Here is a 19,237-nt window from a genome sequence, read left to right on the forward strand (position 1 = left end):
TGAAAGAGAGAAGAAAATCTCAGAAAACTGTTGTGCAACAGATAACAAATTCTCAGATGAGATTTCACCAGAGTTTTCTTCCAATATAAGCTGGACCTTCATTACTGCTTGTTCTGCATGAACAAGAGGATATAGAAGCTCTGGGTGCTGGCTGCAATTCGACCTTCCTGAGTAAAGTTGTTCAAATGTGTCCAAATGTGTCAGAACCATACTTACATCGAACTCTGGACGCTCCAGCACAACTGGATGCTCAGTAATCCAGGATGAGTCTTCTGGTATAGGGTGTAGTATTTCTTTCACTGTGGAAACAGAAATACTAAAGGCTGTAGGAGCAGGGTGAGGAAGCTGGTTTGCAAGATTGGCTGAAAACCTCTCCCTCACCTCAGATTTGTGGCAGAACCACTATGGTTGGAACAGACCTTTTAAGATCATCAACTCCAACCATGACCTAAATATTTTCCTAAAAGGTTTCCCAGAGATATTTTGTTTCTGGAAATGCCTTTAAATTGGTGACAGGAACTACAGAGGAAAGATGAGAACAGAGGGTGGACAGCACTTCTGCACCACCTCCAGCAGGATAAACCAGGTATTTCCTTTGTGCTACTCAAGGCCAACACAGCACGGCTAAGATAAGCATCATAGTTTCATAGTTTCATTCAGGGTTGGAAGGGACCACAAGGATCATCTAGTTCCAACCCCCCTGCCATGGGCAGGGACACCCCACACCAGATCAGGCTGGCCAGAGCCTCATCCAGCCTGCTCTTAAACACCCCCAGGGACGGGGCCTCGACCACCTCTTAGTGCAACATGCATCATGTGAAGCACATTTCCCTTTCTGTTGCTGTTAAACCTTGGAAGCATTCCTGAAACTGCATAGCACAAACCTCTTTGCAAAGGGGTGGAAAAAAGAAGGGGTGGGGGTGGGAATGGATAATCTAATGCATTAAGAATGGGATACTTCTGCTAAAGGCTTGTCTTGGTTAAGATCAGCAAAACAAGCTACAGTACAATTGGTTTCATTGTTTCTTTTTAATTACTCAGAGGGCAGCTGAATAACTCACTCATCTGAGATTGATTATACAAAACTTCAAATGTGTGGCTCGCCACCAATACTGTTTATGGCATCATAACTGATACTCACCATTAGTAAGACGAAGAGAGTTGACATCTAAAGACAAGGAAACGTTATCAAGCAAGGCATTCTTCTGGAGGATTTCAGCAATGTAGTCTCGGAAATCACTGATGGTGTACACAACCGTTGGGTTGTCCTCTATGCCCACGAAGGAGTTGTCCTCCACCTTGTTTGAATGAAGGTTAATCAGGTCCCAGGTGGCATTGCTGATGGCTTTGCCATCGAATGTAACAGCATAGTGAACTTCCACCCCACTTCAGTTGCACAAAAAGAAAGAGAATAAAGGTGAGAGATTTGAAGCTTTCCAATATATCATAGAATCATAGAATCAGTAAGGTTGGAAAAGACCTCAAGGATAGGATAGGATAGAATAGAATAGAATAGAATAGAATAGAATAGAATAGAATAGAATAGAATAGAATAGAATAGAATAGAATAGAATAGAATAGAATAGAATAGAATAGAATAGAATAGAATAGAATAGAATAAACCAGGTTGGAAGAGACCTTCAAGATCATTGGGTCCAACCTATCACCCAGCACCACCTAATCAACTAACCCATCTCATCAAGTCCAACCCGTCACCACAAACCTCATGACTAAACCATGGCACTAAGTGCCACATCCAATCCCTTCTTGAACCCCCTCAGGTTTCTCTTAGTGAATGGCAGACAGACCACAAGCTGACCAAAAATGTTGCCTTTCTGCCAGCATTATTAATAGGCCCACCAGTAGACAGCAGTGTGAGTGATGCTTCTAAGATCATGCCAGGGATGGAAATGGCTCTGGGCTACAAAAACAGCCAGGAAAAGTGGGCTGCATATAGTAGCAATCTACAGTAGCAAGATCACTGATCACTGTCACTGTGCAGTGTCAGTCTGTTGGAAATAATGTCTTTAATAGCAGTTAAATGTTAATTAATACAGCTTATAATTAGGAACACTTTTCTAGACTCATTTGGTAATTTATTCTTTAACTAAGCTTTCTACCTGTGTACAGTTCAGCTTTATTTCGTGGTAAATCTCCTCCAGTTTCTTAGTTTTTTTTTCCTGCATACATCTGGATGTCCTCTCTCACATGGCTGCATAGATATCCATCAGATTTACCATACACTGGGCAGAAGCACAAGGGACCTTTAGACAAATCTATTTTGGCTGTACACAGGACACAGCAAGAAAATGAGGTAATCTATGAAGTGTTAGAAAAATCTTCTCCAAAGACAGGTTTTCCTCATTCCACAGAGCTGGACTGGATTGCTACAGTAGTGGCTTTGTTTAGAGAAGTCTCTAAAGCTCCATATCCAGGGAAATAATCAGCAAACACACTGACTAGAACCAGGAGCCTGCTGGAATTCTGCTGCTGGCTGTAGCATTGAGATGAGCCCACCACAGGCTCACTGTGGGGGCACTGACTCCAAGCAGAGGAAACTCAAAAGGATAGCAGTGGTGAAAAAGCACAGTGAAAATGGAATACAGTGTGCTCCTCAAAAGGAGGAGCAATAACTTTTGCTTAGTACAACTCTGCTGTCACTTGCAGTTAGTGATTCCTAAATAATAACTGCTACACTATCATCTGTCTGCAAAGGGCTAAAACATCTGGTGCTTGGAACTTAGCCTTTTTAAATAGCTGCATGCATCTCAGCCTGCAGAAATGAAGAGTAGTAGAGGATGGCTTTAGGTCACTATTGTTTGTGAAGAGGCTTGTGTTTTCTAAGCTTTCTTCCATAATGAAAACACTCATTCTCTGCAGAGCTGTTTGTGGAAACTGGTTAACAACTTTGCTGAGAAACACACTGAAGAAATTAGTACCTGCAGCAAGTTAAAGGCTGCAGATCGGTTTTTGTCTTGTAAAACTCTTAAAATACTAAAGGAGCAGAATTTGGGGTGCTTAACCTGCATGCATCTGACAGAAAACAAGCCCAGACTGGTCTCATATTCTCCTAAAGAATGTTTATAAGACTACTGCTTAGATGTGCAGCACCTCAGGCCTTGAAGTAGCTAAGCCAACTGCATTTGCTGGAGGACTATGCTTTTCTTACCTACTTTCATTTCTATAATCATGATTAACCTGTATTTATTCAATACTTTGCTGCAAAGTAAAAAGGTCTTGAGTTCTCCTTCAGGAATTTTGTTTTCTTCAAAAAACCCAGAGACTCATACATCCATTAACCCAGTAGCTGACTTGTGTTGTGTTAGGGAATAGGATAGAATAGGATAGAATAGGATAGAATAAGAAGAGACCTTCAAGATCATCGTGTCCAATCTATCATCCAACACCACCTAATCAACTAATCCATGCAACCAAGCACCCTATCAAGTCTCCTCCTGAACACTTCCAGTGATGGTGACTCCACCACCTCCCTGGGCAGCCCATTCCAATGGGCAATCACTCTCTCTGTGTAGAACTTCCTCCTGACCTACAGCCTAAACCTCCCCTGGCACAGCTTGGGACTAGGTGCTGGTTGCCTGGGAGAAGAGACCAACCTTTGCCTGTCTACAACCTCCCTTATTGTAGTTATAGAGAGCAATAAGGTCACCCCTGAATCTCCTCTTCTCCAGGCTAAGCAACCCCAGCTCCCTCAGCCTCTCCTCATAGGGCTTGTGTTCCAAGCCCTTCACCAACTTTGTTGCCCTTCTCTGGAGGATTTTCCCCAAGTAATTTTTCTAAGTATATTAGGTTTATCTGTACTCAAACCAGAGCAGTTACTTGCAGTTTCTGGTATAACTCCTTCATAAAATATTTATGCTAGATAATTGTCTTGCTCTGGAGCCAAATCTGCAAATCCCTAAAACAGTGTCCTCCAGTTAAACATGTTTTGCTATCTGTATCGTAGAACCATAGAATCAACAAGGTTGAAAAAGACCTCAAAGATCATCAAGCCCAACCTGTCACCCAAGACCTCATGACTACTAGACCATGGCACCATGGTAATATCTAATAAATAGGTGTCTTTACCTGTCATCCTCAGGAGAGCTGAAGATAGAAGAAAAAAAACAAGTCACAATCACAAAATCTGTTAAATCAATATTACAATCTCCTTTGTCTTCCAACTTAAACAAACCTGCTTTTGTGTTCTACAGGGCACACAAATTTGAGAAGAAATACAGCAAACAGTTATAAGCTGCATAGTTATTCTGCTTGATAACAAACTGTTCTGCTTTCATTGAACCAAAATAGACTAGACTAGACCAGACCAGACCAGACCAGGTTGGAAGAGACCTTCAAGATCATCAAGGCCAACCTGTCATCCAACACCATCTAATCAACTAAACCATGCAACCAAGCACTCCATCAAGTCTCCTCCTAAACACTTCCAGGGATGGTGACTCCACTGCCACCCCAGGCAGCCCATTCCAGTGGGCAATCACTCTCTCTATGAATAATTTCTCCCTAACATCCAGTCTAAACTTCCCCTGGCACAGCTTGAGACTGTGTCCTCTTGTTCTGGTGCTGGTTGCCTGGGAGAAGAGACCAACCCCCACCTGGCTACAACCTCCTTTCAGGGAGTTGTAGAGAGCAATGAGGTCTCCCCTGAGCCGCCTCTTCTCCAGGCTAAACAACCCCAGCTCCCTCAGCTGCTCCTCACAGGGCTGTGCTCAAGGCCTCTCCCCAGCCTCATTGCCCTTCTCTGGACACATTCAAGTGTCTCGATGTCCTTCTTAAATTGAGGGGCCCAGAACTGGACACAGTACTCAACATGTGACCTAACCAGTGCTGAGTAGAGGGGCAGAATGTCTTCCTTGATCCTGCTGGCCACACTATTTCTGATGCAGGCCAGAATGCCATTGGCCTTCTTTGCCACCTGGGCACACTGCTGGCTCATGTTCAGCCAGCTGTCAATCAGCACCCCCAGGTCCCTTTCTGCCTGGCTGCTCTCCAGCCACTCCAACCCCAGCCTGTAGCTCTGCATGGGGTTGTTGAGGCCAAAGTGCAGCAGCTAGCAATTGGACTTGTTGAATGCCATCCTGTTGGACTCTGCCCACTGAATTTAAGTCAGAAAATACCTCTTTTCTAATCTTGAATTAGAATGTCTGCTCTTAGAATCCAGGCCAGTATATCCTGTGAGATTCTCTGATGAACGCCAAGACCAAACCAAGAAACCACTGCATTTACATACATCTCTATTCCTATTTCTACCTCTGTATATAGAGGTACCAAGTTTGAAAGCACTTGTCCTTTGGTTAATCCATCCTAAGAACTCCCATGCACAAGCCTCACTTTCTTCCAAGTGTGGTGCTAGCACACTTCATCACCAAACATAGTCAGTTTCAATCACCACTTGTCAACCAGTATCTTTTTACCTGTAATCCAGGACATGGATGTTTTTATATCCAGGCAGTCCTTCAAATACATTTTTCATCTGTTTTGAGGGGAAAACAAACCAAACCAAACCAAAACATTAGCACAGATTTCCTCCACCTTACTCATTTAGTGAAAACACAAGAAGTATTTTTAACATTTTTCTTAAACTGGACCTGAGTTGTTCAATCTGGGGGCACAAAAATGCTTTAAGAAGTGTTTTGGTGACATTGTTTCACTATCAGAGAAAGAAGAAGCATTAAAAACTATCCAGCATCCCCAAAAGCTTTTAAAGAACATTCAAAGGGGCGAGGGGTGGAAGCCAAACAGACAATATTCTTTCTCTTATTTATGCAGCACCAACCCTTTGCTGTCCAAAACGTTTTCATTATTCCCCAAACTTCTCTGGATTAAAAAGAATCTGGGGAAAGTGCTTCGTGTTGCAGCCACTGAAAGGAGCAGCAGCCACCACAAGAAAAAACACCCCTTGGACTATGTGGTTCAACTCCACTGCCCTCACCAGGCAAAGGGCTCAGGAGTGTTTGGCAGTGCTACACCACAACACAAGTGGGAGCAGCAAAATGGCAGCACGTCCAGGCTTAATCCAATGGTCACCTCTGGTACATGAGGCAAAATCAAGAAACAGAATATTGATCATGCTGGTTTAGGGTTCTTTTGTTTTCCTTTGAAAAGAGCCTTGCCAGTTGAGGGTTATTTCTTACTCCTCAAATTCTTCTTCCCCTCACCAATCTCCCTATTTTTAAACTGTCTCTGGTGAGACTTAAACAATCAAAGTGCTGCTGATGATATTTTTTTTTCATGAGTTTCTTCATCCAAGCACAGAGAAAACCAGGCAAGGGATCAAAGGAGTGGAACATCCACATGCCAGGTGGACTCTGTCCCATCTGACATTTCTTCCACACACACTATGGCATTGCTACTTGGCCACACAACTAGGAAAATGTCTAGCCTATGCTAGCAACTTGTGACAGTTGTGGTGATGCTTTTGGGCTGCAGTGAAGAGTACATCTCTTTCCCATCTGGCCAGGGTCTGGCACATGGTTAGCCCCATTGGAAGGTATTCAACAGAGAACCCCAACTAGACAGGACTAAGAAGGAAGCAAAGCTAGAGAAAACATAAACTAGATGATCTTCAAGGTCTCTTCCAACCCAAACCATTCTATGATTCTATGGTTATGGTGTCCTGCTGTATGGCAACCTAGATTACTCTCCCAAGAGAAAGGAAAGACAAACTCACTGGCATGAGAAAATGATGGTAGTAATAAACTTACCATAATTATAGAGAAAACTAAAAGCTATTGGGGAAAAAATAGGGACAGGAAAACCAGAAGGCAGTAATCTGATCACATCTTAAATATGCATCTGTATTTTGTTGGGCAGTAGCTTTATTTGTGACACACAGATGAAAACATTCCATGTTAAAAATTAAATTACCTTGGAATCAAGTTTTAAGACATCAAGAATGTATGTGTATATATTTACATCTATAACACACACACACGTGGTTTTTCTTTGAAGTAAGTGCCTAACAGTGTAAACCATGGCTCATTCCCACTCACCCCTATGGGATTTAAGCATCTATGAACTGGCTGGAAGGATTTAGAATCACCATTCACTGGTGATTCTAGGCAGAAATGAGGAGCAAAGGTAGTTGTGTCAGCCTAGATTTCACAGACTGCCTCACTGCAGTGCATGTCTCTCCTGAGCAGAAATAGTGAGTGAGTTTGTTAGCCCTGGTAGGTCTTTAAAAAGGGCTTAAATAAGCAGAAATGTTTTTCATTTGTTACTAACATTGAGCTTAGTTTCTTTTGCTAACCCAAGGCAAAGTAAATCAGAAAATAGGGAAAGAAGACAGGGGGCAGCCCTTTAGAAAGGTCCTGTTTAGAGGATGTCCCCATTCATGGCTTCAGCATTATTTTCTAATCCTTCCAAAGAATATATTTTCACTCCTTTTGCCTGCAAAAATGATGGCAGGCTACTTCATGAGAAACACAAAGATAACACTGGAGTATTGGCAGCTACTCACAGTGGAACAGAAAAAGGCAGCATGTCAGACAGCAGGGTGTGTTCTCATGATGGGTGAGTATTTCATGGATTCATAGATTCATAGAATGGTTTGGGTTGGAAAGGGGCCTTGAAGATCATCTAGTTCCAAACCCCCTGCCGTGGGCAGGGTCACCTCCTTCTAGACTGGGTTGCTCAAGGCTTTGTCCAATCTGGGCTTGAACATCTGCAGGGAGGTGTCACCCACAACCTCCCTTGGCAGCGTGTTCCAGTGTCTCACCACCCTCACTGTGAAGAATTTCTTTCTGTTATCCAGTCTCAATCTCCCCTCTTCCAGCTTCAATCCATTCCCTCTCTCCTGTCACAACAAGCCCTTGTAAGAAGTACCTTCTCAGACTTTTTTGGTTTTTTTCATCTCTCCAGCCTCCCTCAGGCAGCAAAACCCTAAGACAGTTCTGCAGAGCCCATGAGAAGACAGCCCTGACAGAGGTGCTGGGTGCTTTGCTTTGCAGAGACAGCAAAAAGAGTGATGGGAGGTAATCACCTGAGCGATGAATTGTTCAGAGAGCCGCTGATGCTCCGCAGAAGCTGGGTCATTCAGATCCTCGCTGTACTGTTCACCAACAATCAAGATGCTGAACTCAATCATCTGCTCAGTCACAGGTCTCACTAGCTTCTCATCCTGCTTCTTTATCTCGTTATTGGTCTGGAAAGGAAGGAAAAAGGAGAAAACAGGAGCTGATTTAATGCCTTTTTGTTTTGGCCTTTGTTTGGTTTAGGTTTTTTTTTTCCCCCAAGGGGTCAATCCTCATTACTCACCACAGACAAGGTTCCTACTTTGCTTGGATTAACTCCATGTAGAAAGCATCTCTGGATGTGTGCATACAGTCTGCCAGCTATCAACAGCACACTACATTCCTAAGCTTGGGTCCAGACCTCTTTCTTGTGTGGACCAGAACCTTTTCCAGCTGCTACAAACCCGAAGGCTTCTCTGGCTTGTGATGGGGCAGAAAACCTGAGCCCTCTACACAGGGCTGTATGGACACATCTACCAGGATGGTGAAGGGACTGGAACATCTGGGTGATGAGGGAAGGCTGAGAGACCTGGGGCTGTTTAACCTGGAAATAGGAAGACTAAAAGGGGACCTGATCAGTGTTTACAAATATCCTAAGGGTGGGTGTCAAGAAGAAGGGACAAGGAGCAATGGTTTAAAACTGGAGCAGGGTGGATTTAGGTTGGACATCAGGAGGAAGTTCTTCACAATGAGAGTGGTAAAATACTGACAGAGGTCACTCAGGAATGGGGTGGAAGCCCCATCCCTGGCAGTCAAGATCAGACTGGATGTGGCCCTGGGCAGCTTGATGTAGTTGAAGATGTCCCTGCTCATTGCAGAGGGGTTGGACAAGGTGACCTTTGAGGGCCCCTTTCAACCCAATGCAATCTGTGAGTCTGTGTCTGTTGGGGAAGCAGCATTACAAAGCCTCTGAAAAGGAGAAAAACCTCTCCAGAAAATTGTTTTAAAACTTTCTAAAGTTCATGTCCTGTTTCTATGAAATCTTAATTTGTGTTAACAGACAGTGCTAGTAAATTTCCTTGAGTACTAAGAAATGCAAATGACCACAAAGAGTATTATTTAGACAACAGAATGCTGATGCAAATGGGAAAAAAGAGAAACCAAACCACACTTACAGTAGTGTCTGCATCTTCCTGGACTGTTCCACCTGCAGGACTCCCAATAGAGATCTCATGAGGGGAAGGAACATTGGCAGCTGCATCTGAGTTTGAGACAGGGCTGTATTATTTTAGTTTGTTGGTTTAGATTTAGAATCACAGAATAGAATCATAGCATCAACAAGGTTGGAAGAGACCTCAAAGATCATCAAGTCCAACCTCTCACCCAACACCTCAGGACTACTAGACCATGGCACCAAGTGCCATGTCCAATCCCACCTTGAACACCTCCAGGGATGGTGACTCCACCACCTCCCTGGGCAGCACATTCCAATGGCTAACAACTCTCTCAGTGAAGAACTTTCTCCTCACCTCCAGCCTAAACTTCCCCTGGTGCAGCTTGAGACTGTGTCCTTTTGTTCTAGTACTGGTTGCCTGGGAGAAGAGACCAACCCCCACCTGTCTACAACCATCCTTCAGGTAGTTGTAGACAGCAATAAGGTCTCCCCTGATCCTCCTCTTCTCCAGGCTAAACAATCCCAGCTCCCCCAGTTTTATACCCATGTGCATGTAGATAGACATACAGAAGCAGTTTAGCAAGCAAAAACCCACAGCAAAATAGTATTCCTGTTCACATTATCATGACAGAAACAACCCAGGAAACACCTGAAGAGCCTCAGGTAAAGTATTAAATACACTAATAAGAAAAAAATGCTGAACCAATGTTCTGCCTAAGCAGATCCCTGTAAAAAGGGCACAGAACTAATTCCACAAGTAGGATTTTCAATGATTCATCCAACAACAAAAACTAGGTCAGCTTACAACATGATCTCCAGCTCACCAGCAGCATTATTTGTGATGCAAAAAATTCACATCTCTTTCTGAAATCTACACATGACCAAATTGCTCAATCTTCCAGCAGCACCAGAACAAGAGGACACAGTCTCAGGCTGCACCAGGGGAGGTTTAGGCTGGATATTAGGAAGAAGTTCTATATAGAGAGAGTGATTGCCCATTGGAATGGGCTGCCTGGGGAGGTAGTGGAGTCACCATCATTGGAGGTGTTCAGGAGGAGACTTGATGGGGTGCTTGGTTGCATGGTTTAGTTGATTAGGTGGTGTTGGATGATAGGTTGGATGTGATGATCTTGAAGGTCTCTTCCAACCTGGTCTGGTCTATTCTATTCTATTCTATTCTATTCTATTCTATTCTATTCTATTCTATCCTACTCTATTCTACTCTACCCTACTCTACTCTACTCTACTCTACTCTACTCTACTCTACTCTACTCTACTCTATTCTACTCTATCATTCAGAATCAGCCCACCAGTGAAAACTCACCTCTCAAGGTGGTAACATCAGCCTCCAGAGCTGGACTTGGGGTCCCACCACTGCCAAAGAAATATAAAATCAGAAATTACTATTGGGCACGAAGAGATTGAGTTATTAGATTTCTATTTATCTGTGATTCTGCTGCCACACCAAAGAGCATGCTTGCAAAATAACTTTGTCACAGTACTGCTTTACTGATGACATTAAAATTGGGCTTTACAATACTTCAGTTATCTTTTGCAGCTTAGATACTGGGCCACTTGCATCACACAACACATCATGTGCCCCTCCAAGCTGCTAACCTCCTTACATTCCAAATAACTTGGAGTCTTGCCCCCAAAACCACATTTGGCCTTCTAGCAGTTCTGTAAGGAAAGCAAATGCAAACACCAGAGATGAAACACAAAGAAAACCTGCAATATTCTATGAAACACTTAGTCTTGAAAATGCTCTCTTTTCATCACCACTTTTACTCTGAAAGCTCTGAAAAGCATTAGATTGCAAATGCAATTGTTGCACTTGCAGCACATACATAAAACAGCTCTAGGCCAAATGTGGGGGGGGGGAAAAAAGAACAACACTTCAGATAAAAATCAGATGAAGACAGTCAGCCTGAAGAAAAACTAGCAGCTTTCACATGGCTCTTCCACTAAACCCAAGCTCCTTGGAGCCAATTCTGTAAGCCCCAAGTAGCTGTCAAGTTACCAAGAGTGGGAGACACGCTCTGACAGAAACAAGTCTGTTCTGAATGGAATAAACAATTATGCGGCAGATTTGTCCTAGTTTTCATTGCATTCAGCCCAACCTGTAAGACTGGGAGTTGAACTGCTGGCAAGAAGCTGAACTTCAGTCTTCAGAAAAATCACTTAAGTTGATTGCATTGAGATGTTTGTCACACTTTTCAAGGAACTGCTTTTTTGTTGGCAGGCTTCACTGCAATACACACAAGTGCTCACACTGTAATTGCTAGGCTGGACTTTTGGTTCATGTACACGTTTACTGGCCTTGCAGTCTGTCTTCAAGCAAAGCTCCACTCAAAGCTGATGGATATTTTACCTCCTTCAGGATAGATAATCAATCTCTGTATCACTCAAAAAAAACCCTCCAACCCAAAACCCAAGGCTTCCAGCATCAAGCAGACAATCAGTTCCAAAGTTACATACTAAAGATACAGGGGCACAAGTATATGATCAAACACGTATCTCAAACACTTGTTCTCCCCCTGCCTCTCACAGACACAAAACACTCACCAATAAACAGCCCCAAAGATGAATCTGATCCCTATGCAAGCTTTGAAATGTACAGTTATTTGTGTCTGCTTCCATCTTGTGGACACTAGCACCTGCTTTGAGCCAGCACAGTGCAAGGTAACCCTCTTAGACAAGACAGCAAAGCCATAATGTAATAGTAAACACAGTTTAGATAAGGTATTCTCTCTTAATCACTCTGCCAAGTAACTCCTTTAAAAACCACCAACTTCTTTCTAACTTCTTTTAACTAACCTTCCCCATTAAAATAAAACTAAACAAAAACCAAACCCCCACATTAAAAGGATTTAGATTTTTCTTAAGAATGATGGTTCTGTTGTAAAAGGATTCCATTTCCTGACTTGTTTATCATCTTAGAACTGAAATAAAGCTTGTTGCTTGATTAACTGCTCAGGTTAAATATTTTCCAGTTAGACTCACCTAACTTCAAGGATGCATTACTCTCACCAGTTTCAACAGGCATTAGATTATGTCTATATCAGAGGATAACATAGTAAAGAAAGCATTTTATTGTGCCATGTTTAGAAGCAAATATAACTCTACCTTTCAGGAGAGGTGAAGCAATCTGGAATTTCACTCATGACAAACTGTATGGTGTAACCAAGGTTAAAATGAAAGCTTGACAGAAGCAAAGTGAAACAGCTCTGATATACAATTGGCAATGCTCTGTTCAGATGAAGTGCTCAAGCCCATACAGAAGCATCAGCTGAGCCCTGTGTCAGCTCCCTTTTATTTGAAAGAGGGCAGAGAATGATGATCTTAGAGGTCTTTTCCAACCAAAACAATTCTATGATTCTTTGACTTGCAGTGGTAGGATCTGAGCTCAAACTAAGACTCACAGGACTCCATCCAGCGGCACATGGATCAGTGCCGAGTACGCTTCAAGGTCCTCCAGGCCCTCCTGACCTACAGCTGCTGCCACAGAAAGCAGAGGTCACCCACGGATCCCACAACAATCCTGCCAACCTGTACTTTAACATAGGATCTCAAAAGGAACTAAATTACTATCTGACCAACTGAATTCACCACCCAGTCCTGTGGTGGGTTGGCTTCAGCTAAGGGCCACATGACCACCCCGCTGTTCATTCACTCCCCCTTCTCTACAAGACAGGGAGAAAATAAGATCAAAAAGCTTCTGAGTCAAGACAAAGACAGAAAGATTTCTTACCAACTACCTCCATGGGCAAAACAGACTCAGTTTGTGGAAAATTTAAGTTATTGATTATTTAAATAGCTTAGGATAGTGAGAACCAGATGCTAAAACATCACATATCCTCCTCTCTTTCCCAGGCTCAGCTTCACTCCTGACTACTCTACCCGGTGCAGGCTCTGCAGGGACAGCAGCTCCTTCAGGAGATGGATCTATTGGAGAGGGTCCAGGGAAGGGTCACAAAGATGATCAGATGGCTGGAGTGTATCTGCTATGGGGCCAGGCTGAGTGGGTTGGGTCTGTTCAGCCTGGAGAAGACTGTGGGCAGATTTTATAGCAGCCCTCTAGTACCTGAACGGGGCTACAGGAAAGCTGGGGAGGGACTTTTTATAAGGACCTGTGGTGGCAGGACAAAGGGCAACAGTTTTAAACTAGAGCAGGGTAGATTGAGACTGGACATCAGGAAGAACTTCTTTACTGAGGGTGGTGAGACACTGGAAGGGATTGCCCAGAGAAGTTGTGGATCCCTCATCGCCGGCAGTGTTTAAGACCATTCTGGATGAGGCTTTGTGCATCCTGGTCTAGTGGGAAGTGTCCCTGTCTATGGCAGGGGGTGGTTGGAACTAGATGATCTTTAAGGTCTCTTCCAGCTGAAGCCATTCCATGATTCTGTAATTCTATGAAATGTTTACCTACTCCAGTGTGAGTCCTCCTTGGACATCAGGAAATATCTGCTTCACCATGGAGTGCCTTCTCCTTCCACTGCAATGTTCCCTATGCCACCAATTCTCATATTTTCTGTTCCCTCCTCCTCTCCCTGTGCAGTGATTTTGCCTTTCTTACACGGGTTCTCCCCAGGGTGCCACTATTGTGACTGTTGGAACCAGATGGATGAGGTTGTGTCCAGCTCAGGGTTGTGACAGCCTCTCTTCTCATAGTCTACCCCTGCAGCCCCTTCTCCAGCGCCTGGGCACCCACAACCAGTACAGTTGTGTTGGCCAATGTACCCACAAGATTTAACTTAAAGTTTTGGGCACTGAAACAGGCTGCTCAGGGAGGTGTTTAAAAGATGCTTAAATGAGAAGCTTCAGAACATAGTCTAACCGTTGTGTACAGGGAGATGTTAGGTCCATCCATAGATGGACTTGATATTAAGGTCTTTGGCAACCAGGTGATTCTGTGTTCCTGTAGGTTGCTTCAGTTTTTAAAGGGAGAATCCTCAAAGCAGACATGAAAAACCAGAGAGAATGTTCTGGTATAAATCACAGTTTCCAAAGAGGAATGGTCTGCAAGCAGAAAAGCCTCAAATCAGCTTTCTAGAGTAGAGTACTAGTTCTAGATTAGATTACTGGTTATAGACATACCAAAATCAAGTTCTCTGCATTTGAAAGGTCCCAGAGAAGTCTCAGTTACTCACTCAAAGCAGCAGCAGTTCTCCAACAGGGCACTTCCATTACTAATGTTAACTTAGGCACCAGCTTAGCCAAGTGATAGCAACCACAGGGCAAACTGGGCCATGGGGCAAGCGTTGAGAGTGCTGAAAAGCAAGGTGAGAGCAAGGCCAGTGTCACTGACAGGGAGGCAAACTCATCACCTTAGTAAAGCAGCAAGAGGCCACGCTTTGTCACAGCCAGATAATCCATTCTTACTGGCACAGAGAGGCTTTTGAACATGAGCCCCCAAGCCTACAAGAAGGCTGGGGAGGGACTGCTCAGGATCTCAGGTAGTGATAGGACTAGGGGGAATGGAATGAAGCTGGAGGTGGGGAGATTCAGGCTGGATGTGAGGAGGAGGTTCTTCACCATGAGAGTGGTGAAACCCTGGAATGGGTTGTCCAGGGAGGTGATTGAGGCCCCATCCCTGGAAGTGTCTAAGCCCAGGCTGGATGAGGCTGTGGCCAGGCTGATCTAGTGTGGGGTGTCCCTGCCCATGGCAGGGGGGTTGGAACGAGGTGATCCTTGTGGTCCCTTCCAACCCTGAATGAAACTATGAAGAACTATCATTTTTCTGTCAGAATTCCAGCTCACAGCTGTCTGAAAATTAAAAGCCAAGGATTTAAGTAACACCCAGTAAAACCCTAAGCAACCTAACCAAGCAAGGCCAGTCAGTTTGGTCAAACTAACAGTTACCACTTTTTCTCAGGAGGATAAAAGCCATACTGTTTGAAGAAACTGTCCTATAATCTGCCTCACTTTCTGCACAGCCATGTTTTTCATTGCTTTACCAGAACACTTCCTCACTTCTTTTTGCCTTCCTCACTTCTTATTGCCTTCCTCACTTCTTATTGCCTTCCTCACTTCTTATTGCCTTCTAGTTCCCCTTAACATTATAGCTTTCATTTTTCAAACACTCTCTTTATTAATCTCCAAAAAACCCCAAAAGCAGCCACAGTTGCAGGTATGTCTAAGGAAGTCACTCAAAAATGCACAAGACAATGCTTGTACTGGTTTGTCTGAATCTGCTGCTCTTCGAGGTAAAGACAGATTCAAATCCCCCTTCAGTCACATCACTTAAAATATAAAGGATTTTTCCCCCCAGGATTACTCCAGGCCCCAGGCTTTGTTTTAACTATACCTACACAAGTAAGGCACTCCAGGTGGAAGGACAACATTCCAGCAACAGTTTATTGTGACTCTGAGACACAGACATTTGAATTGTAATCTCTGTTGTCCTACCTGCATGACTGATTCCCTGGATCACCTTGGCTGAGCAGTGAGCAAAATATAAAAACATACACATATGGATGGAGAGGCAGGAAGTCATAGAAACATGGAGATGTCTAAGCAGCAGAACAAACAACACTGCACTGTGTTTCCTTGGCAGAAACAACCGGTTTCAGATCACTTAGCTCTGTTAGACACCAGGATCTAGACAGGTGTAATGCAAGACCCAGAAACCCAGGGTCTCAGAAACTGATCTGAAGCAAACAGTGCTTATAGACAGCCTAGAGGTATTAATACCACAAACACAGCTCACAAATACAGCCTTTACAAACCCCATGGTATGTACTTGTGTGTGACATCAGTTGTGTCAGGAAAACACTCAAGAGGTTCCAGTCCACCAAAGCAAACACAGAGTCCCGCTGACTCGCAGGCAACTGTAGAGTCTAAACAAGCTCTTTATGTGCAACCATACTGTGTAATTCAGGAGAAATACCACCCTGGAGCTGTCAAATGGGACATGGGTGATACCATTTCACATCTCAAATCTTATAAAGGTAGTAGTTAGTTTTTTATCTATGGTGGAGTCACCATCATTGGAGGTGATCAGGAGGAGACTTGCTGGGGTGCTTGGTGCCATGGTTTAGTTGTTTAGGTGGGTTGGATTGCTTGATGGGTTGGACACAATGATCTTGAAGGTCTCTTCCAACCTGGTTTATTATTCTATTCTATTATTCTATTCCTCATCAGGGTTTAACACAGGCTCAACTCTATGGTTGAAGAAGGTAACATAGAATCATAGAATCAACAAGGTTGGAAAAGACCTCAAAGCTCATCAGATTTGTACTACACTCTGGACATCCATCAGTTTATCAAGGGTTGATATAATTGCTTCATCAATTTGAATGTCCTGAAGTCTAATTTGCTTTGTCAAACCTGTATTTATTCTTTAAATGCATTGTTTTAATGTTCCTATTTCACAAAGCAGGGGGAAAAAAACCCAACATTTTATGGTTTGATTTTCTCCTCTTAAAATCTTTTCATCACAAATTCTTGAACTAAGCAAGCATGTGATTTCAGAAGGATTTTTATGCACATACAGATGCAAGACTGAGGCTTGTATTGAGAAGCTTTTCCTTTTAAATTGTACTTGCATTCCTCTTAATTTTTTGTTTAGATAGCTCTGGAATTTAGATCTCTTTTGGTTTCAGTTAAAGCAGGACAAACCTTTCGCATTTGCTACCTGACAGTAGGAAGCACAAAAGAAAATCCACAACTGAAGGTAAAGCTGAGCAGATGCTCAAACCTTTCTGAAACAAGCAATACCATTGCCAAGTCCACATGCAGACAGTAAGGGAGCTCAGGTATGTTTCTACTTCACTGCAGGCAGAACTGCTGAACTCTTGAAATGATCCCAGCACTGGAAGACAAATTCTTTTTCTTTCATGAAGCAAATTTAGATAAGCAACACAAAATTTGAGTTGAAACATCATCAGTCATTGCTGCCACCACTGATGAAAGATGGACCCTAAACTTGCCAATGGGCTTCAAAGCAGAGAACAAAGGAAGTCAGGACATGATTTATCGTGGCTAATTTCAGTGAGTCCTGAATCAGCAAGTAGCAATTAGAAAGGACACGCGCTTCTGTTTCATTTGCCATCAATAGACACTTCTGAAGGAGTAAAAAAGTAGTACATTATATTCATCCTCTTCAATTAGCCCATATCTCTTTCTCAGTACGTCATTGCAGACGAAGTGCTGAAGCAAGGCTATGATGACAGGGAAGGTTTAGGTTGGATATTAAGAAATACGATTGCCCAGGGAGGTGATGGAGTCCCTGAAGGTGTTCATGAATCACACAAGCAACCAGGTTGGAAGAGACCTCCAAGATCATCAGGTCCAACCTATCAGCCAACACCATCTAATCAATTGGACCATGGCACTAAGTGACTCATCCAATCTTTTCTTAAACACCTCCAGGGACATTGATCCCACCACATCCCTGGGCAGCACATTCCAATGGCAAATCATTCTTTCTGTGAAGAACTTCTTTCTAAGATCAAGCCTACACTTCTCCCTACACAGCTTGAGACTGTGTCCTCTTGTTCTGGTGCTGGTTGCCTGGGAGAAGAGACCAACTTCGACATGTTTACAACCACCCTTCATCTAGCTGTAGAGAGCAATAAGGTCTCCCCTGAGCCTCCTCTTCTCCAGGCTAAGCAACCCCAGTTCTCTCAGCCTTTCCTCATGGGGCTTGTGCTCCAGACCCCTCACCAGCTCTGTTGCCCTTCTCTGGACACATTCAAGCAACTCAACACCTTTCCTGAGTTCAGGGGCCCAGAACTGGACACAGTACTCAAGGTGAGCCGAACCAGCGCTGAGTACAGGGGCAGAACGACTTCCTTGTGCAGACATGGCACTTTGGGACATGGTTTAATGGCTGTGGGAGTGTAAGGTCAGTGGTTGGACTTGGTGATCTTAGAGGTCTTTTCCAATCAAAACAATGCAATGATTCTCTGAGAAAAAACTTCTATAACCGAAGTGTTCTCAGAGACTGAAACAGGCTGCCCAGTGAAATGGTTGAGTCACCATTCCTGGATGCATTTAAAAGCCATCTAGATATGGTGCTCAAGGATATAGTGTAGCAGTGGCCCTAGTAGAGTTAGAAAATTATTGGACTTGATGTTTCTGGAGGTCTTTTACAACCCTAGTGATTCTGTGATAAAAGCTCTATTTTTCTACTGCAGCAGTTTTGTGCTGCTCCTTTGCCTTCAGCTAATTCCTGAGATCTAGCCTTTGACCCCTCAGGAATTAGGCAAATTAGACAGTTAGACTCTCCAATGGTCCTGAGGTGTACTCCAATATTAAGAGAACAAAAATCATTATGAAGTCCCAGTAGCCTAATGAATAAAGCAATCATTAACAGCTGTTTAGTCAATGTAGTGCTTCCACACTTCCAATGGGAGCAACACTACAACATCCACTGGACTCCCTTATACACATCTAGACTATGTCCCATGCATTATTTTTGCTTTGAGGTTTTCACCTCAGTGGTACTTAGTTTAATCTCTCAGTTCCTGAGGAGGCCAGGCTGCATGGATGATGCACTGGCCTTAAGGGAAGCAACTTCCCTCCCGTGGTTACGCAATGGTTGGTAATGCTGGGATTGAGAGTTATTCTGGGAAGGAAACAACACAAGCGCAGCCACCTTGCTGTAGGCCACACTAAAACTGTCCTAGCTTCTTCCTGCACCCAGCTTCTTCCACCTAGAGACACAGCACTGACATCCAGGTAGGATTAGATGAGATGTATCACATCATTCAAGTCACAGCTTCAGTTCTGCAGCTGGTTTTGCTTTCATGTAGAAAGGTAGCATCACTGAAGCAACCAACAGATATCACAGCCTTCTCTTTCCTTCCAGATCAACATCAATGTTCAAGTTCTCAGTTTAAAATGAAAGTCTACATTTCTTAGGTTAAAAATAGAAACTTTCAATTTCTTAGCTCAATAATTTAAGGGAAGTTTCTTACCTTAAATTTTTTGGCTTCAAGTTTAAATTTCTTCACTGGAATTGAAATTTCTTGGCTTAAAATTTAAATTTCTTCGCTGGAATTGAAATTTCTTGGCTTAAAGTTTAAATTTCTTAGATGGAATTGAAATTTCTTGGCTTAAAGTTCAAATTTCTTCACTGGAATTGAAA

At 43.3% G+C, this 19,237-nt stretch overlaps 1 protein-coding gene across 5 annotated transcripts in view; it reads right to left on the reverse strand.

The window, feature by feature from the left end:
* The window catches only part of IMPG2 (interphotoreceptor matrix proteoglycan 2), a 52,016-nt gene that overhangs the window by 18,840 nt on the left and 13,939 nt on the right, over positions 1-19,237 (reverse strand). For 4 of the 5 annotated variants that reach the window (XR_010990039.1, XM_068160703.1, XM_068160705.1 and 1 more), the window contains exons 6-13: positions 15,553-15,582; positions 10,469-10,518; positions 9,146-9,231; positions 8,000-8,161; positions 5,433-5,491; positions 4,087-4,104; positions 1,142-1,386; positions 217-299 (exon numbers count right to left, since the gene is read on the reverse strand). Coding sequence is in view for 4 of the 5 variants with exons in the window: in XM_068160703.1 (XP_068016804.1) it covers positions 217-299; positions 1,142-1,386; positions 4,087-4,104; positions 5,433-5,491; positions 8,000-8,161; positions 9,146-9,231; positions 10,469-10,518; positions 15,553-15,582 (733 nt within the window). In the remaining variant the exon portion in view is untranslated. The remainder of the gene's footprint in view (positions 1-216; positions 300-1,141; positions 1,387-4,086; positions 4,105-5,432; positions 5,492-7,999; positions 8,162-9,145; positions 9,232-10,468; positions 10,519-15,552; positions 15,583-19,237) is intronic. The other variant, XM_068160704.1, reaches the window with a different exon arrangement.

The sequence above is a fragment of the Melanerpes formicivorus genome, unplaced genomic scaffold, assembly GCF_026170545.1.
Source record: "Melanerpes formicivorus ecotype bairdi unplaced genomic scaffold, bMelFor1.0.p_v2 SCAF_51, whole genome shotgun sequence".
Taxonomy (NCBI): domain Eukaryota; kingdom Metazoa; phylum Chordata; class Aves; order Piciformes; family Picidae; genus Melanerpes; species Melanerpes formicivorus.